The 23,694-nt window shown below is 51.3% G+C and overlaps 4 protein-coding genes across 11 annotated transcripts in view; 2 read left to right on the forward strand and 2 right to left on the reverse strand.

The window, feature by feature from the left end:
• The window catches only part of SPG21 (SPG21 abhydrolase domain containing, maspardin), a 57,448-nt gene extending 35,342 nt beyond the window's left edge, over nt 1–22,106 (reverse strand). Inside the window, exon 1 of the mRNA XM_075100717.1 lies at nt 22,097–22,106. The gene's annotated coding sequence lies outside the window, so the exon portion shown is untranslated. The remainder of the gene's footprint in view (nt 1–22,096) is intronic.
• Nucleotides 688–7,410, forward strand: PDCD7 (programmed cell death 7). 3 transcript variants are annotated; one of them, XM_075100714.1, is made up of 6 exons: nt 688–1,488; nt 2,258–2,396; nt 2,753–2,989; nt 3,605–3,692; nt 5,023–5,134; nt 5,529–5,703. In XM_075100714.1, the coding sequence occupies exons 1-5, from the start codon at nt 727–729 to the stop codon at nt 5,111–5,113; spliced, it is 1,317 nt and encodes a 438-aa protein (XP_074956815.1). In that variant the 5' UTR covers nt 688–726; the 3' UTR covers nt 5,114–5,134; nt 5,529–5,703. The 3 variants fall into 3 exon arrangements, with proteins under 3 accessions (XP_074956815.1, XP_074956814.1, XP_074956813.1); XM_075100713.1 differs by having other exon boundaries at nt 5,023–7,410; XM_075100712.1 differs by lacking the exons at nt 5,023–5,134; nt 5,529–5,703 and adding an exon at nt 4,080–5,003.
• On the forward strand, nt 5,371–19,275 carry UBAP1L (ubiquitin associated protein 1 like). 6 transcript variants are annotated; one of them, XM_075100707.1, is made up of 6 exons: nt 5,371–5,969; nt 8,453–8,604; nt 10,425–11,156; nt 12,603–12,812; nt 17,023–17,124; nt 18,114–19,275. In XM_075100707.1, the coding sequence occupies exons 1-6, from the start codon at nt 5,954–5,956 to the stop codon at nt 18,246–18,248; spliced, it is 1,347 nt and encodes a 448-aa protein (XP_074956808.1). In that variant the 5' UTR covers nt 5,371–5,953; the 3' UTR covers nt 18,249–19,275. The 6 variants fall into 6 exon arrangements, 5 of the variants coding, with proteins under 5 accessions (XP_074956808.1, XP_074956810.1, XP_074956809.1 ...); XM_075100709.1 differs by having other exon boundaries at nt 5,852–5,969; nt 8,406–8,604; XM_075100708.1 differs by lacking the exon at nt 5,371–5,969 and adding an exon at nt 7,030–7,155.
• Nucleotides 22,107–22,198: 92 nt separating the features above from the next.
• On the reverse strand, nt 22,199–23,589 carry KBTBD13 (kelch repeat and BTB domain containing 13). Its single transcript, XM_075100711.1, has one exon. The coding sequence runs from the start codon at nt 23,579–23,581 to the stop codon at nt 22,199–22,201; it is 1,383 nt and encodes a 460-aa protein (XP_074956812.1). The 5' UTR covers nt 23,582–23,589.
• Between the last annotated feature and the right edge of the window lie 105 nt (nt 23,590–23,694).

Consider the following 23,694-nt stretch of genomic DNA (forward strand, 5'->3'; position numbering starts at 1 on the left):
TTCAGTCTAGTGGCTGTGTTAGGAAAGGATACTGCGGCCGCATTGACCCTCTTTGTTATTAATTTTTGTCATGTAAATTTTATGCTGTATTTGTGTCCGTACCCAGAAGCAGCGTGATGTGCACCTGTAGCCAGATGCAACAGATACTTCCCTTAGGATTTCAGGTTAAATGATCCCCTAATGGTTCAGAAAAAGCTGCGCTGGGAGTCGAGGGTATTTCCGGGAGAAGCTTAGTCCCCTCACACTGGGAATCTGCGGCGAACTATCTGTAACTGCATCCTCGCCTTCCTCTTTGTAGAGTGAAAAAAAAAACAACCAACCTTATTAACTGCTTTTACTTCAATTAATTCAAACCCTTTTTTAAATGGATTGAAAAAGCGTTTTAGGCGACACTGTTCAACAACTTTAGTTTTGAAAGTTGTTTGGAATTATGTAACCGAGAACTGTTTTTAAGGAAACAAAATGCCGTGTAACTACAGTTTGTACTTCACCTCTGGCGTTTGAATAAAACCAAGCGAATATTCAAGCAGCGGAGAGTTGTCATCCCTGACGTCATCTCCAGGAATTTTAAATGTTATGGGGGGGGGGGGGGGGGTGTGGGGTGGGCTTGAGGCGGGCTTTTTAAAAGTGTGTCCTCCCGGCCGCCTGGGGGCGCTGCGGCGTGGGCGGCGCTTCCTCCGGGCCGCCAGGGGGCGCTGCGGGGCGGCGGCCCGCCGAGGAGGCAGCATGGCGCAGCCTCCCCCCTTCGCCGGCCGCTTCCCGCCGCCGCCGTTCCGGCCCTTCCCGCCGACCGCGGGGCCCTTCCCGGCGCCCGCCGCGCCTTTCCCCGCCGCCGCCGCCCGCCCCGGGCCCTTCGCGGTGGCGGCAGCGCCCCCGCCCTTCCTCCTGCCGCCGCTGCCGCCGCCGCCGCCGCCGGCGGGGCCTGAGGGGGACGCGGGGCCGCGGTTCGCGCCGGGCGGCGGCCCTTACTTCCCGGCGGCTCCCCCCTTCCCGCCGCGGCCGGGGGCTGAGGAGGAGGCGGCGGCGCAGCGGCAGCAGGACGAAGCGTGGCTGTCGCAGTTCCTGGGCCGGCGCCGGGCCGCCCCCGCCCCGCCGCCCCCGCCGCCGCCCGCCGCCGCCAGCCCCAGCAGCGCCCGGGAGCTGGCGGTGGAGGCGCTGGGGCTGGTGGCGCGGCTGGCCGCGCTCTGCCGGTCCCTGCGACGGCGGGAGGCCGAGGGGGACGAAGCGGGCTGGGCCCGGGCGCGGGAGGAGGCGGAGGCGGCGCGGCGGGAGCTGCGGGAGGTCGTGCGGCCCCTGAGGGAGCCCGGCTACGGGGAGGCGCTGCGGAGGAAGGCCGAGAGGGCGAGGAAGAGGAGGCTGCGCCTGCAGCGGAGGAAGGAAGAAGCCAAAGCGGCCAAGGAGGAGGAGGCGGCCCGGGCCGCCGAGAAGGAGGCCAAGATCGACCAGTGGAGAGCCAAGTGCATCCAGGAGGTGGAGGAGAAGAACCGGGTATGGCCCCGAGCGGCCTCGTCGTGCCTCCCCCTGCTGCAGCCTGGCCCCCGGGGGGACTCCTGCGCGTCCCTCTGGGGCGCAGAGCGGCACGGCGGAGCCCGGGGGGACCTGCCGTAACGGGCACCGGGCTTCGGCCCCTGCGGCTCAGTAGGTGCCACCCGGGTGCTGCGTGGGTTCGGCTCGCTCGGAGGCGCGCTGCTTGGGTCGCCGGCAGCCCTGCTTCTTCCTTAAAAGCCTTGGTGGGCATCCCAGCTTTGCCACGCTCGTGTCCTAGGCCTTGGCCGTTGGGGTTTAAGTGGTTTCTGAACTCTCGGTTGCATGTGGAGCTCTTCCTCTCTAATCCCACACTACTCACAGCTACCCTACGGTGGTCAGCGCCATTCCAGTAACCATAAACCTTGCCTGCTGGCTTTGTCCTTGTAAAGCTTGTTGTTTGCAAGCTTTTTGGTCTCACTGGGAAGTAAGATGGCTCTAAAGCAAAAAAAAAAAAAAAAAGAAAACCCTCAAATGAGGCTTGCTGGGAGGTGCTGTAGGCACCTTTGTGTCAGCTAAAGAGCTGCCCTTCTGGTGCTAGCACTGCCGCTGGGATGGTGCGGAGTTCTAGCTTTTTCATAAAAAGGCAAGGCGGGATGGTTCACTAACTTGCTACAGCTGCGCTGCTGCGAAGTTACTCTGATCTCCAGTGCTTCGCTCGTCTTGAAAGCACCGTTTCATTCTTCATGGGATATTTCGTACATCACGCCTGGTGGTTTAATTTCTTTTGTAGGAACGAGAACTTAAGGCTGCTGCAGACAGCGTCTTATCTGAAGTACGGAAGAAACAAGCGGACACAAAGAGGATGGTGGACATCCTGCGCGCATTAGAAAAGCTTCGGAAGCTGAGAAAAGAGGCCGCTGGCAGGAAAGGTTAATTATGAGATTTTTACCAAACTTTTTTATTTGCACACAGAAGGAGATAAGATAACGTGTGAGCCCTGTGCTGACTAGCAAGGGGCAGCTTGAAAAAGCTATTTCTTTACTAGTGATTTTAGTTACATTGTTATGCAAGAATGGCTATGAAATGCTGAATACAGTGGTTGCGTTCCTCCGTTTCCAAGCTCGCTCTTGATAAAAGTATTCCAGTAAGATAGTTGTTAGCAGCATTAAGCTCACGTTCCTCTGAGGTTTTGCCAGCTCCGCTCTCAAGTCTGATAACAGAGCTCCTTCTGAATTTGAAAATTTAATTTAATTTATTAATTTAAAATAATTCTCTTTCTGTTTAGGTGTTTGTCCACCCCCCTCAGCAGACGAAGCGTTTGAAAATCAGGTGGAGAGTCTCAAAACGTTGCTCAAAAATCGCACAGAGCTGTATGAAGCTGAGGAGAGAGCATTAAGAGTTATGTTGGAGGGAGAACAGGAAGAAGAAAGGAAGAGAGAAATGGAAAAGAAACAGAAGAAGGAAAGGGAAAAACTACTACAGCAGAAACTCGAAATCGATTCCAAGCTGTTTGGGGATCCAGGTAAGTTCTGCATGCCATACTTAACAGTGTTTTTCCATACCACGCCTCCATCTCACGGGCACCGGGTTTAAAATGCAGGCACAAAAATAGTTGAGAAAGAAATCATCCACTGGAGTAATTTATGCTCTGAGGAAAAGATGGGATAAACATAGTGTGCTGTTAACACATGTGGTGTAAGAAGAACCGTTTAGCTCTTCAGCGTAGACTGCGCTGTATCTCAAGCCAATTTCATAATGTTTTGCAGGAAGAGGTTGTAGATAAAGCTGAAGTGAGAATAAACAGAATAGACTGAAGACTTCCAGCACCCAACAGATGCTTTAGTCTGGTGATTTGATAAGTGCGAGTCAGGTAATCTGTAAAGATTACTATGTCCATATGTTTTCCAATTTAGAGAACAGAGGCAGGAAAAGTTTTGCTAGTCTTGACTTGCCTCCGACGGCTCTGGTGAGGATGAGGAGACGTGCAAAACATGTAAATAGTCCATAACAGATTACACAGGGAAGTGACTTCAGGTTACAGCTGGGGAACAGCAAATGAGTTGGCAAATCTGGGGCTTCTAAGACTTACTAGGTCGTTCCGGTTTATTGAATGATCTCTATGTTTGTGTTTCAACAGATGAATTTCCTCTAGCCCATCTATTGCAGCCCTTCAGGGAATATTACTTACAAGCTGAGCATTCTGTAGCAGCTCTAATCCAGATCAGGTAAAAACAAAGTCCTTACTGTATTGTCAAAGACAACACGTATTGTTTGTTGAGGCTGTGAAATTAGGGTCCCTTCTGGTTAATTCACTTCCAAATACGGTTATGCAATGAATTGTCCTGGTTTTTTCAGCTAAGAATCGAGCTTCTCCCTTGAGAGAGTTGTATCCACCAGATGCCCGTGTGAGGCACTTCCATGCATAACCATTCCATTTAATAGAATAGTACATACAATTTTCACATTTGTGTTTCAAAAAACACGTTTCGGAGTACAGTTTGTAGTGTTTTATGTATTGATCAGTATGGGAAAATACCTATGTGGGTGTATAGTAAATCCTATTGCCAAACTCGCACCAGCTCTCCTCTGAAACAACGCTTTCTCTGTTAAAGGCACGAATGGGATCAGTACCTGGTGCCGGCTGATCACCCTGAAGGAAGCTGCATCCCTCCAGGATGGGTTCTTCCGAGTCTCCCCACAAATGACACTTGGGCCACTGCTGTCAGATAATTCATAATAGATTATTTTAACCATGGAGGAATGTTTCATTATAATTGCATGTGTAAATAGGTAAGGGTCCGAAGAGGAAGCCTCATCCTCTGTTTTGGTAGCCAGGTGCTGGAATGTCTTGAAGAAGAGTGTAAGAACTGTTTTTGCCATCCCGACTCTGCAGGGGAAATACCTGAGCAAGCCCAAAGCTGCTAGGCCTCTCACTGCACGGAATTACAATCCCACTGTGAATTTTTGTTAACAAATCTTGATAAAGAAATGCTGCTGACAAGGGTATTTGTGCCAGTATTAACATCCTGATTTTAGTGGCTTTTATCTTTATAAGCCTAAATCCAGATGATGAAATCTCCAGAAATAAAGTTGTTAAAAAAAGAGATATCGTTAGTAAACATGTTTTTCTTCTTAAATGAAGCATGTCAAACGTCACTGTCAAAATAGTTCTTGTATTTTTGTGTCTAGAAACGAACCCATTACAAGCTCAAACTGAAGTACCAGCAAGACAGGGTTTTCCAAGGCTGATTAAAGCAGCTGTTGACATTTTTGTGGACTAAAACTGGTAGCACAACATGGAAAAAATTGCCAGTCATGGTGAAATAGGTCAGGCAGCCGTGTGAATATACATAAGTTTGATGAATAAGCCTGCTGGAAAGAAACGAATAAAATCTGAAGTCTAACCTACTGTAATTGTTTTTCCCTGTATAGCTATTTTTGTATAGGGACAGATCATTTATATAATATTTCATTTAAAAATGCAACTCTATTTTGTAAGTTGTTTTTTTTGTACAGAATAAATAGAGAAAAACTGATTTTTTTTTCTGTTTGAAGCATTTTTACTCCGAGGGAGAGATTTGTTTCAGTACTTGGCACCAAATACGACTGCAGTGTGGAGAGAATTGCTGGCAGAAGGTTTGTGTGAAGGAACTCGCCCTCCTACAAGGTGACAGAGGCAGCTGATTTCTGTGTTTTCCGTGTTCTGGACAGTGCCTAAAAGAGCAAGGGTTTGGGGCTTTGCTGGTCTACGCACATTGTCGTGGCATCTTTCCAGAGCTGCAGTCGTTACCCTCGCGTAGCCCTAATGTGTGGGAATGGATTTAATCTCTCCAATTCCTTACCTCTTTGCATCACAACGTTGTGTAATTCTTGGAGGAGGCAACGTAACTGCCTAAATTCAACACCTGGGGCCTTATGTGTAATGTTAATAGTTTCTTGGCTGAAGCTTTGCATCGATTTCTGTAGCAAGAGCGAACAAACTAGTGATTTCTGATAAAGTTAGAATTAATCTGGGTGCAGAAGTTTGCAGTTCTTGCTCATGTGTATATCGCCTGTCTAAGGCACCTCAAAATACAGATCACCGTGAGCTCCTCTGGAGGCAGGGGTTCTGGTTCGCGTGTCCGTACGTCCTCCCATCCCTGCTGTCACTTCCAGCATCTCGTCACTCCGAGACCTACGGCTGGGTCAGATCCTGGGGAGTCGTACCTGGTGAAAAAGCAGAAGTTCGACTAGCGTAAGAACAACTGCAGAAACAACACGTTCAGTTCAGGAAGCTTAGTGACCGGAGGATGCTCTGCTTAAATAATTAGGCTCCTTATCCCGTCAGCATGTCTGGTGGGGCAGGCTGGCTGCTTAAGCTATGATAATCTTGAAACTGTCAAAGTCAGATGCTTGTCTGACGCTGCAAGAATTTAGAGAACTGAACTGTAGATAAGCGGGCAGCACAGAAGCAGCCCTGCTCTCCCTGCCCCGCGAGAAGAGCTCCATGATTTTGTCTGACGGTAAGGATAACTTCATACTGTTAATAAAAATAAGACTTGAAAATGCCAGCGGATGATGTATGTTTAGGTATATTTTGATCCCTTAAGGTTTCTGTGGTTTTTTTTCTACGTGTTTGCTCTTGTCTAATGACGTCCGCGTTAAAACGTTTTATATTTTTAGCATGGAAGATGTTGAAGCCACAGACAGAAGAGGAATGTTTAAAAATGTTAACTCATAAAATACATGGGACAGGGTTTTAATTCTTAAAAAAACCCTTGTGTATTCAGATTTAAGATTCAAATTTGTCTGAGTATAGTTATTTCCTACTATTTTCGAGTTTTTAAAAAACGATAGCCCAGAACAAAAGAGGGGTGGGCCATGAGTTTCCGGGACTCATTTGCATCCTATTCCCAGTGCAGTTCAGGTTCCTTATGCTTTTAAGGCACACCTCCTTCCTCACAGGAATTTGTTCGTTTGCCAGCCTTGATGCGAAAGCGGGCAGGGCTGCCGTGAAGCAGATGAGGTCAGAACCCTCGCGGGGGTTGCTTTCTGGTGTAAGCTGGTGTGTACGACTGACCCTCTTTTATTCTTGTCCAGTAGCGTTTTCGTTGTCATCGCTCCTCACCCCAATGTATTTCTTTTTTTTCTAAAGAGCAGTTTTGGGAATTAGCCCATGTGGGAGCCTTTCCCAGAGCACAGTATTTATGCAGTGAAATACAGTGAGATATGGTACCATAATCTCTCCATATTTTCTTCATCACGGCTTCAGACGCATTCACAACCCGTCTCCATCCCTTAAAGCGGCATTTAAAACCAAGTAAAGCCGTTCTAGGTGACGGACAATGAGATGCTCTTTTCCTTTGCACCTTTGTACCGCGCAGCTTTTGGGAAGAGCTGATTTACAGCGTAAGCTGCAAGGAGGGTCTGTCTGTCTTGCAGGCAGGGGCTGCTGGAGCTGGAGAAAGCTGGGGGAAGGTGGCTTCGCTTACAGATGTTTTCACGCGTTGTCTTTGTCAGTGCTGACGCGGATTGTAACTTAGGCTGAGCCCTCTTAGGCTGGGGAGCAGATGGCCTGGCTCCGCGCAGGCTCCCCACACGTTGCATGTGTTGCGTGTTAGCAGCAGGACACGTGCGGGAGCTGCAAAGCTGGTTAGGGGCTCTGCCTGCGCTGCAGCCCCGGGTATTAAAGGCTCCTGGCAGAAGAAGGTGAGTGACAACTCTTATAATTCTGGTAAGAACAACTGAGTTGGGCTGAGCGATTGTGCGTGTCGCTCTTCCTTTGCGATCTAACGGCAGGTTGTTCGTCCTCTGCTAATGTAAGAAATGACCTTGAATGCCATTTCCCATGGTAGACCCTTATTTTTGCATTAAACTAACAGGCAGCTTTCCTTGATACCTTTGCCTGCTTATTTTCTTTTTGTGGAGTGATTATCCTCATTGTCGTAGAAGCCATTTCTTTTTAAAGGAAAAAAAAAAAGACCAGTAAAAGCACTTAGGGATGTCACACCAAATATTTACTGTTTGTGTCCTGAGAATGGCTGCTGAGAGCTGCTGCTTTGGGATGAGCAGGCACGGGCTGCAGGTACTAGAGCTTGATGGATTACTGACCATTAGCTCTTGTCGATTGACAATATATAAAGGAAATTATTTTGCACGCTGTTGTCGCTGGGGAACTGGGGATTCGAGGCTCTGTGCAGCAAGCAGTGGCTTTTTACTAAATTGAGACATTTATACAGAGCTGATGACGACGGGATTGCAGTAATATTTTCTGTGCCACCATTCCCAGTTCATCAGAAATTTTCCTCTCCCCTGCTATTTGTGATCTAAAAAACATCACCACACTTAAAATGACTCGATGGCTCTTAAAAGCTGATCTGGCCTTAAAATGGCTCATTTGACATCCCCCTAACAGCGAAGCTGGCCTGATGCACCGGCCTCCTTGTTTAGCTCTCCGAGGGATGCCCTCGCCCAAGCTCCCGCAGGCTGCTCCGGGTGATGGCTTAGCAGCATGCAGCCGGACGCGTGAGCGCTGCGACCACGGGCAGTCTCAGGTCACGCAGGGAGAGGAGACCTGTGAGGGTCCTTGGCTGCCGTTTCTGCCTCTGTAACTAGAAAAAGTGCTTGGTCTGACCCCGGCTTGGGAAAGGGAGCGTGTGATGGGCGGCGGAGGGAGAGGGAAAGGCAGGAGGAGGGATGGAAAGCAGCAGGGCATGCATGGAGGTGGAAGGAGAGGAGAGAAACACTCAGGATCTCTGCTAAATGAAGCTGTAACTTTGCTCAGCCCTGCTGGCTCAAGCTCAGGATAGCAAAGGTTACTTCAGACAAATCTTCCAGCTATCAGTAATGAAGGTTTTGCAAATCTGGGCAGTTTTTACTCAGCTGGCAGCATCTCCAAGGCCTGCATTTCTTTTACCAGTGTCACTTGAGATAGCTCATCTTTCTCTCCTTCCACCCAGCTTCAAAGGTGCCTTTTACAGTTTTGTTTCACCGCTTCCTCCGGCAGCAAGAAATCAGGCAGCGGCAATGAGCTACCTGGATGAAGTTCCGTTCCGGATGGCCAGGAGCCTCGACGGGGACTCTGGGGGAGAAAACACGTTAATCACTGCCCCAGACATCGACCTCCCCGACTGCGCCGACATCCTCATGAGCACCATGGTGAGTCGCTCTGCTTGCGTCCGCGCCCAGATTTGTGCTGGGGGGATGCTCAAAGGGATGTCGGCAGCGTTTGCCTTTTCTTGTGAAAGAAGAGAAGGGAAACCTCTCCTTCTAATTGATCTCCTCTTAATTGGCTGGTGTGCAGGAGTGGGAGGAGGTGAGGATGATTTGTGGCGGGTGGGAGTGAGGAAGGGGTAGGTTTGAGGTTGGGTTTTTTTTAATCCTGTCCAAGCAGGAGGTCTTTCTGGGATAGGAGGACAAACTTCAGGCTCTAGTCTGGGTTTCTTCCTAGTCTGGAATCATCACCATCTCATTAATAATATTTATTAAATATTTATTAATCTAACAGATGTAAGTAGGCAACACTACATGTGCTGGAAACATATATATAAAATATGTGTGTGTATATATATATATAAAAAAATATCCTGTGGCGCTTTGTGATCTTCCGCAGTGCTCGGTCCTACACTGCTTTTGAATCTACACCTATTGCTATCACAGCTTCGCCACCGATTTTAAACCCTGTCAGAGCGATTCAAAGGAGCTGTCTGTGCTCTGGAAGAGGGTAGGAAGGTTTTTCCTGTACAGTTGCACTGAAGGCGTAGAGTTGGCTTATGGGTGCTGCTAGCACAGCTCGAAGGCGAGTTCAGAAATACTTTGTGTGTTTAGCCTTAAGTAGTCTCACCTGTAGATGGGGTTAGTGCACTTCACGGGGGGGGGGAGGGTGATCTGGGCGATCCCAAACAGCCCCTGCTCGCTCCTGGTGATGGGTCAACCAGCTGTAAACCCCACGTTTGGCTTTTCACTAGCTCAGCCTTGCTCATCCCCCCCCCCAAAATGACACATCCCAGACCCACAAGATGTGTTTAACGTTATGAGTCACCATGTTGTTCATTTTAAGTGATTTCTCCAAAGGAAGTTTTAATGCACACGTTTTTTGCCACCTGTCTAAAGGCAGGTGATGGTCTGCATCGCCATGGACTAGCTGAGGTGGCCCCCGCCCCATCCTATCCGGGAAACCCCCAGCCCTGGGTTTCTCCCTGGTTGGGGTTGCGTCGGTGCTCCCCGCTGAGGCCGAGGGATTGTGCTGGTGGTCCGGGCTGATCCTTCGGGAGGATGTTTTCCTTGTGTTTTCCTTGGGGAGGTTGGTTTGGGTCCACAGCTGACAAGCGGCAGTGAGCAGTGAAAACAGCATTCCTGGGCTGTGAATGTACTTGCCTGCCCGTCTGGAGGAGACCTTGTTTGGAGAGCTCTGAGGCGGGCAAGGCCTGTTTGTTCCAGGAAAACCCTCAGATTTCAGTCTCAAACATGCTTGTATTTTAAGCCGGACTATGTGGAAATGATGACTCTGCTCTGGGACCGGCCGAGCCCCTGGCACTGCCAGAGACTCCTGTGGCCAGTCCTGCTTCTGCCCAAGGTGGCATCAACCCCCTTGGTGATTCCCAAGCCCCCGTGCCCGATGTGGCTCTGCCAGGTGGTACTAACGGGTACTGTCCCCTTCCACAGCAGCCAAACTGACACAAACCCACCTCTTGGCATAAGACACCTATCAAAAGAATTGTAGATACAACTCAAAATAGTAATAACTTCATAGCCAGATATTTTTCAAGTATAAATTTGGGGATTCCCAGTAGGGATGGGGCTGGCACTGCCCAATCCTACAGCCCTAGTGCCCACAGCCAGCCCTGATGCTCACGGAAATAAGAGCCAATATGGGAAGGATGCAGCCCTTAAGGTGCCCTCGTGAAGCACGTGGTTTCCTCCGTGCCCTGGGGTCTGGTTTCAGACACCCTCACCAGCTGCTTCTCGCTCTTCCGCAGCACGACTTCTCGCTGGAAAGAAAAGTGCTTTACTGGGTCGAGGTGGCCTCTCAGCAGCAAACCTCCCGGCATCGGGTCACCTCCGAAGTTGTCCCCACGGCTCCGCCATGCTGGCTGCTGCTGGTGGACCCTGCCGACCGCTACGGGGGGAGAGCACGGGATGGGGGGCTGCGGCGCTGCATCAGCCTCAGCGCTGCCAACAGCAGAGACACCTTGTCCGACACCGAGAGCGAGACGTGGCACTCGGAGGAGGATGAGTACTCGGAGGATGATGAGTACTCCTCGACCTCCTGGGAAGAGAACGACAAGGATGAAAAGGTTTCCAGGAGGAGAAACTCTGGGAGAGCTGAGCCTCCACATCCCGGCTTTTACCAGACCCGACCAAAGACATCGCCCGGCTTGCTGGAGCCCTCGCCGGAGAATGACAACCACAACCCAGCCAGTCCAGGTGCGAGCAAGCAGAGAAGATCCATGGTGATATTTAACAACGTGAAGAATGAGCTGGAAGTGGCCAGGAGGAAGCTGGCTGCTTTGGTGAATCCTTTGAACAGAGCCGCTGCAGAGAACAGAGGGGTCCCGGTGCCACGGCCGCTCCCCCAGGCCCCCTGCACCAGCCGCAGCGTCAAGTACAGGCCAGCCCCGGACGTGTCCCAGCGGGGGACCTTGGAGCCAGCTCCTCCGGCCGTGGCCACGCCGATCCCTCCGATCAAACAGCATAAGCCCACGGTGCCGGTGAGGTGTTTTCTTCTGATGGTCCTTTGCTTGTCGCTGAGACGGGAAGCGGGTGGAAGGTGTTGAATTGGTCCTGTTCGCTGCGTTATGGCCAGCAAAATGGAACCAAAATGGGGCTTTGGGAACATTAAACCCATGAGAAACTGCTGACAAGTTTTCGTAAGTGAAGGAAGGGTTTTTTTTTTTGTCCTGGGATTTAAAGGCAAGCTTTCTGGGAGGTCGTTTACTTGTTCTGTCCTAACAAAAGCGTCTATTTTTCCTTACAAGCAAGGCATCTTGTCTGATTTTCAATTGAAACAGTTAAAAAACCAAGTGAAATAAGTTCCTTTTATCCCTTCTTTCCTCTCCATTTTCCCCCTCTAACAGTTATAAATGGGGTTTATGGGGAAATGGCCCTTAGAGCTGTCACAGCTGCTCCTCCTGGCAGCCCCAGAAGCGAAGCCAGGGCTTGACTGGATAACACCGGGCTGTTTCTACATCCCCTCTGCCCTGGGCCTCCCTCATCACCTGTCCCCCTGCTCGCTGCCCTCCTTCACCCTGTTTTATAGTGGGAAAAGGCCTCGTCACCTGATTCCTCTTGCAATATTGGCATCCTTCTCTGTGGCAACGGCTGTCTGTCTTTTCTTAAAAGTAGGAAACTTTAGATTCCATGGTCCTACTAGAAATAGGAACCGTTTAGTGATAGAGACAGTGATGTGAAGTGATGGAGTGAATATTGCTTTCCATCACTTTGAATCTGAATTGCGCCATGTTTTCTAAGAAATTACCTGTCACCCAGCTACTTGAGAGATTTAGCAGATGAATTACTGAAAAACTACAATTAAAACAATCGGACGCATGAAAGGCCACATTATTTATATGTAGTTGCATTAGACGTAGGGTAATTAAGGAACAATTAAATGCCCACATGTATTTATACACTAAACAGCTGTTGCAACTAGTTACTAATCCATCGCCCACCCTGCTCGGCTGCTGTTACAAATGGATCATGCCTCATACTCAGAGATGGCTTTGTAAGAGAAACCAAAATACATCTGATAAACATCAGAGGCACAAATGGGGCATCAGGGGAGCATTCCCCGGCCCAGGCTGCTGCATCACCTGCCTGTGGGCAGCGCTGCCTCTCGCTTGACACCCGGTCGAGAATGGCATTTATTGCTGGAGATGTGACCGGGATTCCCAGGGAAAGGAAGCTGCTTTTGCTTGCTTTGTCGCAGGAACCCTCATGAGCGCTATTTTCTCTGGTCTGTATCTATAGCTGAGCCTGGATTTAATTAAGTCTGGTCTCCTTTGAAGCCCAAGGGAGTTTGTTCCATGTATGGGAATTTTCCTCTTCTGGAGAGAGGAAGGTAACTGCCGGTGTTCTAAAGCATTGCTTCAGCCTGGGTCATTTAACGTCATTTTGTGAGCTGGAGCAAGAACATCCACTGTTTTTTTTCCTTGCAGTCCCTGAGCCCCTACGCCTGCCTTCCCCCTGCCTCCACGCCTGCGCGACCTCTCAGTTCCCACAGATCCCAGCAGGATTCGGCGGCTGACCTGCTCTCGGCGCTGAGCCAAGAGGAGCGAGACCTCATCGAGCCCGTCATAGCCTTGGGCTACCCGACCCGCAAAGCCATCCTCACCCTCCAGAAGACTGGAAGGCAAAGTTTAAGTCAGGTTGGTGGAGCTGGCACAGTGCCGCGGAAAGCTTTTGGTAAAGAAAAACTTGATTTTCACGGAGAAAGGGATGGCTGTCTGGCTTGGGGTGGACTTTTGATGACCTTGGGTTTCCCACTATAGTATCAGACCTCAGCTGACAGGGTTTTCCATGAGATCACACGTCTGCATGCACTTTTGCTGTAATAAAATAGCAATGAGTCGCCTTCAGCTTTTCAGCGACTAATAACAGCTGGGTAACATTATCTGTTCGATCTGTTGTATGGAGCATGATGTCCTTTTGAAGTGCAAATTTTGTCCCGTATATGGAAACTTTTTGCACATCATTTTTCCCGGCTGTTAGATTTGTATGATTATTGCCAAGGCTCATCCTGTCAGAGCAGGACTGTAAAAATACCTTGGAGGTTTGTCTGGGCTCTCTCCAAAACACACGTTCCCTGCGTTAGAGCGACCAGGGACTCCATGCAAGCGTTGCAGCTGTGTCACAGAGCTCTTTTCCTGGGGGCCCCTCTATAATAATCTGGAATTTATTGAAAATAATTAACATACAACCTCTTGCCACCCCTGGTATCTGAGTACATCACAGCCCCCTGTGCTGTACCCCGATTCCCAAGGTCTCTGCTAGTCCAGACAAACCCCCCATGGTCCAGGTGGGTTTGTGGCACCTGTGCTGTGAGGGACGCTGCTGGCTCTGGCCCTCTGGCTTGGCAAGCCTGGGGCTGGACCTGCCCATCCCAGCCAAGCATTTAATGGGGCTAAATTATCCGAGAGGCTCTTGCAGAGAGCGAAGGGGCTTGATTGCAGCTTAGCAAGAGGGATGTCCACCAGGCTGTCGTGCCAGCGAACAAGAGCAGAGCCTGGGCAAAGGTGTGAGCAGGCACGGCACTGAGCAGCTGCTGTCGGGTGCCAGCCTCCTTCCCGCGATCCCAGGGAGCTGCCTGTGCTGTGTGGGCCAGCTCTTACCCGTCTGGTCAGCACATGAAGCTGCTCTGTGGCTGAGTCATCCTGCAGCTTCTGGCTCCCTCCTGAGCCACCTCCAGCCTGGACCAGCCTCCCTAGAACCACTTTGGTGTTTCAGGCAAGTGTCGCTGCAAGCTGAGGTGGGAAGGGAAGCTTTATTTCTTCAATTCATAAAGGTTTCAGCTAGGCAGAGGGGGATGGGCAAAGCCCAGCCCACGTTCTTTGCACAGAGCCATGCAAGGGTGTCTTGTAGCACCTGCTGGCTTCAATATGAAGAAGCAATGCATCTTATTAAGGATGGAAGTGGGTAGCGTCTGCTCCCTTCTCTATAAATGCCAGGACTCCCATTCCCTTGGAGAAGAGATTAATGTACCAAAACACAAGGTCTGCCTTATATCCTGTGCCTTCCCCAGCAGTTCCCATCTTTCCCATTTATGCCCAACACAGCCAAGATAAAATGTAAAGCCTAACCCTTCGTGCATCTCTTACAAGTACGAAACTACCAAATTAGGCTAAACCTTCCTGCAAAATGTTTCAACTCAACCTGAAAACAAGAGCCCGGGGGGCTCTTCATTGCTTGCTGGTGTCACGCAGGGTTTCAGTGTGTGACTATGACATCTTCAACCGTGAAGACTGATTATAGCATCAGATGGTAGTCAAATTTTGCTCAATTTCTTTGCAGTGTCAGGTCAAACTAGCAGAGCCCACCCTGGTGGAGAAGGCAAGTCTGCTGCCTTAAGGAGGCAATGCCTTCTTAATTTTGGTGAAGAGCCTCTGTAAAAGGCTCAGGCAGGGTTAGTTAACCCAACACGGCAGAGGTTCATCATCCAGGATGTCATGGCCGAGGGCTAAACCAAAAATCCATCATTGCGTTTTGATCAATGATTGTTGATCAATCAAAAATGCATTGTTGATCCATGGAGCTCTCAATGTACATGTGAGCTGAGACATGACAGATGGCTGCGGCTGGTCAGCATCCATCTCCCCAAACAGCTGGCAGCACAGGGTTCAGAGCAGGGCGTTCACCACGGGACACAGCCCACTGTGCCAGCCACCTCCTGGCCATGCACAGATGGGCAGCCTCTTCCTAGGGACTGTTGGACTCTTGTGAAGTCAATAACACACCAAAATACATGCTCAGTTGTTGGTACGTAACATGGTCCTGCCTCTTTCCTCCTCTAAAAAGACTTGCTGCCTTACCCCAAGCGACAGTGTAGATCTTCAGTGCTTCCTACAAGCCTTGCATCAGCCGTCCCCACCGGCAGTGGCTCCCGAGCCTCTCTGATGGTTGTAGATGTTGCATTCTCAGTGGCAGCATCTGCGGCAGTGAGTTGAGCAGGGCTGTCGGCCGCAGTGCTGGCTGGACTCTCCCTGTCCCCCCCCGGAGAGCCTCTGTCCCTGGAGGCTCAGCGCCCGAGCGGTAGTGCCCACCGGGTTTGTGTGTCCCTGGCTTCAACCCTGCTGCAAGACTGGGGAGATGTTTGTCCTGTTCCTCCATGATGAAGTCAGCGTTTGGGTCTTTGGTGGTGTTTGCTCGTGGTTTTTTCTATGCTAGCAGCTTACGGTCCATGGTCCAGGTGGGTCGATGAAATGGTTGGTGGTAAGGCTTTGTTCTTCTGAAGCAGCCAGTTGTTGGCGCAGCTGAAGCAGGGGTCTCATGGGGATGGGCCTTTCGATGGGCTTCGGCCAAAGCGGTACAGGGACATGGAAGGTAAAACCCACCGGAGGAGGGATTTCCTTTACATCACTGCACATGCTCATCTTTGATGTGAAAAGCTACACTGCTGCACACAATATCAAGTAGCAGCAAATGAGGGAAGAGGTAAATCAGCAGGTTACTGATCTACCAGAGCCTGGAGGTCTCTTCCCACACAAGCACCTTGTGATGAGGTTATTGGGTTGTCCATGTAGTGGATAAAGCTGAGCTCTCCTGGGGTGCCTGTGCTGGAGGAACTACATGTCTAAGTGTGGTAAGGAGCACCCTTGAGAGCTACAAGGGGACAAGGAGCTTCAAGAGGACGGTAGCACCTCCTCCTCCTCCCCAGTGAGCGGTGGGGCTGGTACCGGACCCAGGGGATTAGCAGGTCATAGTATTTAAAGACCTGTTTTTGTTTAGTCTTCAGGATGTATAAATATATATATATATACACACACACACTATTTTTTTAATGATAAAGATCATTGAGTTGACAATAGCACCAATTTCATGCTGGGCTTGAACAGCGTGCCGGGCTGCCAGGACAGGCCGTGCACAGCGAGCGGCCATCCCTGCTGCGACAGGGCAGGAAAATACAGCAATGATCTGGGATGTTTAGTAAGGTAACGAGGAACATAAAAACAGGTTTGGAATGCCAATGACTGATGACTGTCTGATTTTTGAGTTAATAAGCTGCTCCTTAAGGCTGACATTTCTTAAAATTCTTACTCTGCTCTTTAGCCAAACCAGATCAACTCAATGTTTGAGGGGCTTTTTCGGCTTTTTCAATTGTTTTATGGTCTTTTACTGACTCCTTCTCCTTGGCTACGGCGGTGCCGGGGAGGGTGGAGGTTCGTACACTGGTGGATCTGGGGAGACATGAATCAGCTTCTCACTGGATGAAGACAGCACGTCTTCGGGGAGACCCGTGGGATGTTTTCATTCCCCCTGCTATTGTATAGCTCATTTATTATCGTCTGTCCCATATGTTTTTGGACAGTGAATGATTCTCATGGTATTTAAAAGATACTGCTGGGAATAGTGCTGTCAGCACTCCAAGAATAATGAGGAAAGCCAAAAATAACAGTTTACTTTCAGTAATGACAGCACACGGGTCTCCCCTGGGGTGGGTTTTGTGCTTGGACCCTGGAGCAAACCCGTGGGCGCCTGAATCCAAGTGCATCACAGGGATGTCAGGTCGGCCGAGGGTAGACATCTCACCGGGATAGGTTCGGCTTCACCCCTGAGCCTGGAAGTCATCACTTTGTATCTCAGATGGTTCAGATATTTGGTTTGCTCCTCGTCCTCCCTCCACCTTGTTCCCCTTCCCACACTGGGAAGGGTGGGGGCAGGCCAAGACGTTATCTTCTCACAGTGGGAGTCCTGCTGACGGACAGACCACCCTGGCCGAGCATCAGACGGGAGCCGGCAGGACAGTTGTGCCCCAGGTCTTCCCCACGAGCAAGTCCCTGGAAGGTGGCAAGGTGGGCTCCTGAATGCACTTGCACCCCATGTCTGTGAGATTGGATTAACCCTGGTTGTCATCTTCTGCAGTTCCTGAGCTACCTGGGTGCCTGTGACCGGCTGCTGAAGCAGGGCTACGAGGAAGGGCAGGTGGAGGAGGCCATGGAAATGTTCCAATACTCAGAGAAAAAGGTCAGAACAGGGTGACACAGCCCGACCCTTTGTGCTGCATCCTCCAGGCTCACCTTTCCAGGGGGTTGCACTCTCCCTTCCTCCTCTGCCGCAGCCTCCCCGCAGGTCAGACCCATTGCCCTGCAAGCAGTGGGCCCACACTTGCAGCAGACTCTGGGGCAGCATCACCGTAAGGACCCTCCCGGGAACGACACCCGCTCCATCGCTCTTCTCCATCCATCCTCTCACCCCGCCGCGCAAGCGCAGTGCTCGCTCAGCCCCTGCACGGGGAATCCCCTGCCCCAAGCCCACCACCCCCTGCGCTCGCTACCTCCCTCCTGGCTCCCCCTTTGCCCTCTCCCTCCAGGGAGAGGAACCACGGTGGCATGCCGGGTGGTGGTCTCCATCACCAGTGTCCTCCTGGAGGTAGTGAAGAGCTGGGGTTGGAGAAAAGCTGCTTGAAATTTGGGCTGGTGCTGTTTGACGTGACGCCGACAGCACGTAGGATTGCTGGCTCACTGCTCGTTAGGGCTGTGGCAGCGGGGGGGCGCCCGGGTCTCCGTGTCAGGCAGGGGGTTATTTATTGAGGACACAGCTCCGGGAGACGTTGTGGTGCTGGGGCCCAGCCTGAGCAAGGGGGGAAGCAGGGCAAATTAATTCCAGCTTGCACTCACCACCTCTCCCTGGTCTCTTTATAACACAGGCAATCACTTGCATGGCATTCATATTAAACTTTATAAGGAATAAGTGAAGCTAGAGGCTGACTTTATTAAATATCTCTTATTTAAAAAGTTGATGTAAAGGCACGCTTTTAAATGCTATCAGTGGTATGTGTGCCCTCGCTCTGCTGTCAGCAGTGGCACCAGGAGTGCCCTTCAGCGGTAATACAACCCGGCCAGGTCGTCTGGCTGGAGCCTCGTCACCCAACACTGTTTCTGCTGCAACTCTACATAAATCCATCCTTAAAAGCCCACAGTAACATCGCTCCTTTCTCTTCCTTCTTCCTCCAGGCAGCTGAATTCTTACATTTGTTAGCTCAGTTTAACGACATGGGTTTTCAGCAAAACAAAATCAAAGAAGTTCTTTTGCTTTGTGGGAATCAGAGGGAGAAGGCGCTGGAAGAGCTCGTGATGAAGACCCAGTGACCAGCATCCCGGACCCCAGTCACAGCTTCCCCCCTCCAGACCGGACCACCGAAGGACTCGGGTGGGTCAGCACGCGCTTCCCCTTCTGCTGCTCCGTCCCCACCCCGAGCAGCACGGCTCAGCGGGCACAAACCTTCAAAGCACCGGCTTGGTGTCTCATCTTATTTCATGGACATCCATCATAACTGTGTGTGTCACTGTTCTAAGGCAAAGGCTTTATAGCAGGAGCGTTTATCTCTTCACCCACACATCTCCACCCTTGTTCATGTCAGCTGTTCAGATGCAATAAGATCCAAACCGCCTTCGGCTTAGATTTTGCAAAACCCAAACCACAGTTTTCTCCCTCCACCTGGGGTGATGGGTGTCGCGTTTTCAGCTACAGTCAAATATGGATTCTTAAAAGATTATATAAATCAACAGAAGAAATTGTTTTCATAAAAGCTGAAGGCTCCTGCAGAAACATTTGTCGGTCCTTGCTTTGGAAGAGTCTCAGCTGACTTAGTCATGGTTGACTATTGTAATTGAGATCCAGTCCGATCGCATTAGCTTCTCCTCTTAAATCAGAAACTTGAGAAAAATACACAATTCAATGCAGATAATAAAAGAAAACAGGCTGCCCTTGCTCTAGAAATACATTAAGTTTATCCAGTGCAATGAAAAATGGTTTATGCAAGGGTTTGAGCTCGGGGAATTTCATGAAATCACAACAGAGAGGCGGGGAACGGCTCGGCTGCCCGTGTGCTCTGCCCAAAACAGGAATAATCAGGGGGTGCTTCCCTAAACTGTGGGGACAGTGGCTCCAAATGAAGTTAATATCAGGATCAGGAAAATCTGGATGCCTGGGGGAATTTTTGTATGTAACTGAAGGACGGAGAATGGGAGATTTGGATCACCTTACAGGATGTGTCTCTTGGCTTGGCAGTGGAACAGTGGACAGTGTTTTCACATAAAAGTATATTATTTTCCCGCGAATTAGATACAGATGTAATTTCTTTGAGTAAAGATGGTTGGAGGGCTTCTTCTGAAATGCATTTGTGTCTTTTCCTGTGAAAATGCCAACTGGCACAACCTAGCAGAGAAAATCCTTAATTAGTTGCATTAGCACTATTTTTCCATTGTACCCTTCCAAACAATCTCCCAGCCCGATGTACTGCCATCGAATTAAAAACACAGTGTCCCTTCTCCCTCTGTCTCTAGGTAGGTGCCAAACACCATCAGGAGGGTGCAGCTCTCCATGGCTGCCTTCATCCTCGCCTGGATGTGACAAGGAAACCTGGCATCCAGGTTTGGGGGGACTTGACCCATCCATACCCAAGGATGCTTTATACCTTCTCTTCTTTAATGGCATTGAAAAGGAAAATGTGGCACCTTGTATGGCCAAGGGAGATATTCGTGGGGAGCTCACAGGCTCTCCTTGGAGCCCTGTTGTTCCTCCAGCTTTCCCTTAGTTATACAAGCTTTTATTTTTGATACGGCCCTTATAAGGCAAGTCCATTCTACAGACAGCTTTTCGTTACCTTCATCCTTGCCAAGATGATGTCACCTTAAAAAAAGAAACTTGCAAAAGGTTAAACTGTGATTAGATACATCGCTTCGCCTCAAACTGTAATCTTTGGCGGGGTAAACACCACGAAGATTGAAAGGGGAAGATAACGGCGCTGTGCTGGTGCCAGTAATGTGTAACGTTGAGGGCTAAATTCTGGTGGAGCGAAGCACATTTGCAGCGTCGTGCCCAGTCACTGTGCAAAGGCTGAGCAGCCTCTCTCATTAGAGAACTGCTTGGTCCTGGCTCATCCCTTTTCCCCCGTGCTTGCAGAGGCAAGGACTGTATCTTTTTTCCTCCTTGTGCACCTAAAACTATCTTGTGTTACTTTCTGTATCATGGTCTGGGTTGATGAATGCAAAAAATTACTCCTCTCTTGGGACTGTCTGTGCCATAGTCAAGAGTGCCTGCCGAGACCTGCTCTTTCCTCCAGGTGCTGCACTTAAAATCCTAAAACCTTTTGCATTCTGTTGCTAATATCTTTGTAAACCCCGAACTGTCAAAAAAACCCCAGTGTATGAAGGTGAGGGGAGAGGTTGTGTCGCTTCCTGGTGTCAGAGCTGGAGGGAAGGGGAGAGCCTGCCAAGTTCAGCTGTCCCGGGTTAGCCACAGGAGCCTGTCATAAATATTTTAGTAACAGAATTATTATAACATTATTTTAATGGAGGGTTTAAGCTGTTTGTTCAACTTAAAATGGTTTTAAAGCAGCGTGCTTCCGTGTGCTGCTTTCAGTTAAGGGAAGACAGCGTGAAATGTTAATTGGCTTCATCTAGGAAGGGAACAAGGATTTGACTTGATGGGCTTTCTGCCAACGGGCTGCCCGAGGATAGCAACGCTGCTCAGCTCACGCTGCAGCACGGTGTAGAGCTGGGTGAGGTCCACCCGTGTCCCCCGCCTCCACCATGCCACCAGCAGACCTGCGCCTCCACCGGCTGTGGTCCCCATGCCGGGGGTGACAGCGGAGTGCTGCCCTGGCCCGGTGGCAGAGGGCACACGGGGACAAGATGCATCGAGTGGTTTTCAATCTGGACACGGATGCGAGCCGGGGTTTTCTTGTTTGTTTTAGTTTGTGGTTGTGTTGTGTGGCTTTTTTCTCAAACGCAGTAACTGTTTTGAAAACGCTGAGAACTTGGCGAGGGTCAGCAACGGAGGTATTTGAGGCATCCCAGCTGGTATTCTCTTCCGCTCCATCTCGGCTGGGACGGCATGGGCAGCCCAAAGCCTGCCCCACAGATGGGAAACCAGCTCAGCCAGCGTCTGGGTTTGCTGCTGTCCTGGTCCCCACAGGTCTCCCAGCAGCGCCGCGGTCGCAAAGGGGAGCTCCGCGTTCTCCGGCTGTCCCCGGAGCCGGTGTCGAAGGCTAACAACTTTTCATGCCGGGCTTGGCATCTCAGGAGAACGGCTCATCTGGTTACGGAGCTCTGCTAATGGAGAAGACCTCTGCAAGCCTGGCATGACCATGCAATGGTGGTGCTCTCTCCTCTCCTTCCCTTTTTGCACCATTTTATATTTCCAAGGTTTGCCGTGTCCTAAAAAGACCCTGTCTTGGCTCAAATGAGCCTCTGGTGAGCACCAGCCCCTGCCACCCTGTTGGGTCTGTGCTGGGGCTTGGCAGCCAAGCATGGAGGAGATGATAGCTGGCTAACGCACTCTGTGGCATGATGGATGGTTCCCAGATCGTGGAAACCCCTCAGTGCATTAAGCGCCCGATGCCCAGGAGATGTTTTCCTTCACCGCTCCCACCTCCCCTCTCCCCTCCTCCTCCCAGGACCCCGCTGCGGCTGGGAGTGGCCGTTGGGACGTCCCCAGGGAGCGCAGGGCCGTCTGGGAACGGCGCTCCCACGTACGGCTCTGAAACAGAGCTGCAGCTGAAAAAGCAGTCAGCGGGCAGGAGCAAGCCGTGACGTGGATCCCTGTTAGGAGGTATTTTCCTTCAGAAGGCGGGCGTGTAAAAACCAAACCCCAAGAGTAATAAGAAACACAGGGGGTTTTATAGCTTTCCTTTTAATTCCAGGATATAACAAACGGTTTCCCATCAGAGCAGAGAGGAGGTGGGATGCTACACACCTTCAGAGTGCGGTCAAAGTAAATAAAACCCATGTTTGGATCTCTTCGGAATCTGTCCTCTGCAGAAGCCACAAAGCCCTGCACACTCTTGGCTCGTGAGCCCACGTCTGGTAGAACTTTGCACCCAGCCAATGCAGTGCAGGCAGAGCAGGCAGCAGCTGCCTGCAGCCCCTTTCCCTCTGGCAGGATCTAGTGTCACGTCCAAGGTCCAACGTGACGCATCCCTGGACCTGAGCACGGCTCCGCAGAGGAGGAGAGGAGCCTGCGGGAGTGGCGGGGGCAGAGCTGAGCCCGCACGGAAGGAGAGCATCCCAACGTGCGACGGTGGGGGGGGGACCACCTATGTCGCAACGTTGTGGTCACGCCGTGGAAGCCGCAGGAGGAAGGTCTGCAGGGAGCCACTCCGCGGGAAGCCCGCCCGCTCCTTCTTGAACCTCCAGGTCTCTTCTTCCACAGAGTAGAGGAGCGTCAGCATCTTGTTGACGGTGTAGACGGTGTCACCCCTGATGACAGCGGTGAAGAGGGCTCCTTTGCTGTTCAGGAACTGCCCGGGCAGGGCAGTCCACTGCCGCGATGTCAGGTTGAAGCAGTCGATGACGCAACGCAAGAAGTCATCCGAGGGGCCGTTGCGCATGATGTAGAGGTTGTCACGGTGGGCCACCATGCAGTGTCCATAGCTCTGGTGCCGTTTGAGCTCGGTGACGGGAAGCCATATGTCTTGCTGCGTCTCATACTCATAAATGACAGTGGTGTCCAGTGGCTTCCACAAGCAAACGAAGATCTGCCCCATGGCTTGGGCGCAGGGTGCCGCCGTGCTCGGCTGTGGCAGGTCGGAGACAAACGTCCAGGTGCTGGAGGCCACGTCGTACCTTTCCACAGACTTTAGGGAGATCTTCTCGTACTCCCCACCAATGGCGTAGAGGTAGCCCTCATGGCCCACCAGCCTGACGTCGTAGCGCAGCTGATGGGGGCTGGGGAACTCACTCCAGGCGTTGGCATCAGCGTCGTAGCAGAAGCTGCTCTCCACCACCTGCTTGCTGGCCCCATAGACACCACCCACAATGTAGATTTTATTATCCATGGTCGCCATGCCAGCTAGGAACGTGCTGGCACTCAGTGGCAAGCAGGAGAGGGTCCTCCATGTGTTGGTCTCCTCGTCCAGGTAGCAGATGGTCCTGGAGAGGTCCTCCAGGAACTCAAAGGTGGGTGTGTGGGCTCCTACGGCCACGAAAGTGCTGGGCAGGAGGGTCTCCACGTAGGCCAGCAGGTCGGCGGAGAGGCAGTCCAGGTACTCCTTCAGCTCGGCGTAGCTGTCCCTGATGTAGAGCGCAGCGCAGTGGAAGAGGTCCAGGAGACCAAATATGGCAGCAGCTTGGTACAGCAGGATGCAGTTGTCGGAGTTGATGGAATGGATCAGGTACTTGGCCAAGGGCTTCACCTGCAGGAAGGCGGCACACTCGACCGCCTGGAAGGTCTCCTCGCTGCTGAGGACGGGCCTCTCACCCGCCAGCACCCGCAGCATGGTGAGGAACCCGGCCGCGCTCAGCCCCCCCAGCCCAATCTCCTCCTGCGTGCTCTCCTTCATGCCCGAGCGGAAGAGGGCACGGAAGTACTCGCTGCTCTCCACCAGCAAGGTCTTCTCCACCCAGAACGATTGCTCCTCCACCAGGATACACACCCGCTCCAGGGACCCTGCCCGGGGGCCTTCCTCCTCCGGGGTCATCCTCGCCCGAGGGCTCAGCTGCTCTCAGCAGGGAGGCAGCACCTGATGCCCCTCTGTGCCGTGTCCCAGTGCAGCCCCCTCCTGCCTCCACCACCGTTTGATGCCTTTGCTGT

The sequence above is a fragment of the Phalacrocorax aristotelis genome, chromosome 7 (assembly GCF_949628215.1).
Source record: "Phalacrocorax aristotelis chromosome 7, bGulAri2.1, whole genome shotgun sequence".
Classification (NCBI taxonomy): Eukaryota; Metazoa; Chordata; class Aves; order Suliformes; family Phalacrocoracidae; genus Phalacrocorax; species Phalacrocorax aristotelis.

What these genes read in the sequence shown, in the direction of transcription:
- KBTBD13 (XM_075100711.1), bottom strand. Translation starts at nt 23,581, where the DNA reads ATGACCCCGGAGGAGGAAGGCCCCCGGGCAGGGTCCCTGGAGCGGGTG.
- UBAP1L (XM_075100705.1), top strand. Translation starts at nt 8,293, where the DNA reads ATGAAGGTTTTGCAAATCTGGGCAGTTTTTACTCAGCTGGCAGCATCT. An exon ending in GAAGGCAAAGTTTAAGTCAG is followed by an intron (nt 12,813 to 17,022) that starts GTTGGTGGAGCT and finishes CATCTTCTGCAG; the next exon opens with TTCCTGAGCTACCTGGGTGC. An exon ending in TCCAATACTCAGAGAAAAAG is followed by an intron (nt 17,125 to 18,113) that starts GTCAGAACAGGG and finishes TTCTTCCTCCAG; the next exon opens with GCAGCTGAATTCTTACATTT.
- PDCD7 (XM_075100712.1), top strand. Translation starts at nt 727, where the DNA reads ATGGCGCAGCCTCCCCCCTTCGCCGGCCGCTTCCCGCCGCCGCCGTTC. An exon ending in AGGTGGAGGAGAAGAACCGG is followed by an intron (nt 1,489 to 2,257) that starts GTATGGCCCCGA and finishes TTTCTTTTGTAG; the next exon opens with GAACGAGAACTTAAGGCTGC. An exon ending in CAAGCTGTTTGGGGATCCAG is followed by an intron (nt 2,990 to 3,604) that starts GTAAGTTCTGCA and finishes GTGTTTCAACAG; the next exon opens with ATGAATTTCCTCTAGCCCAT.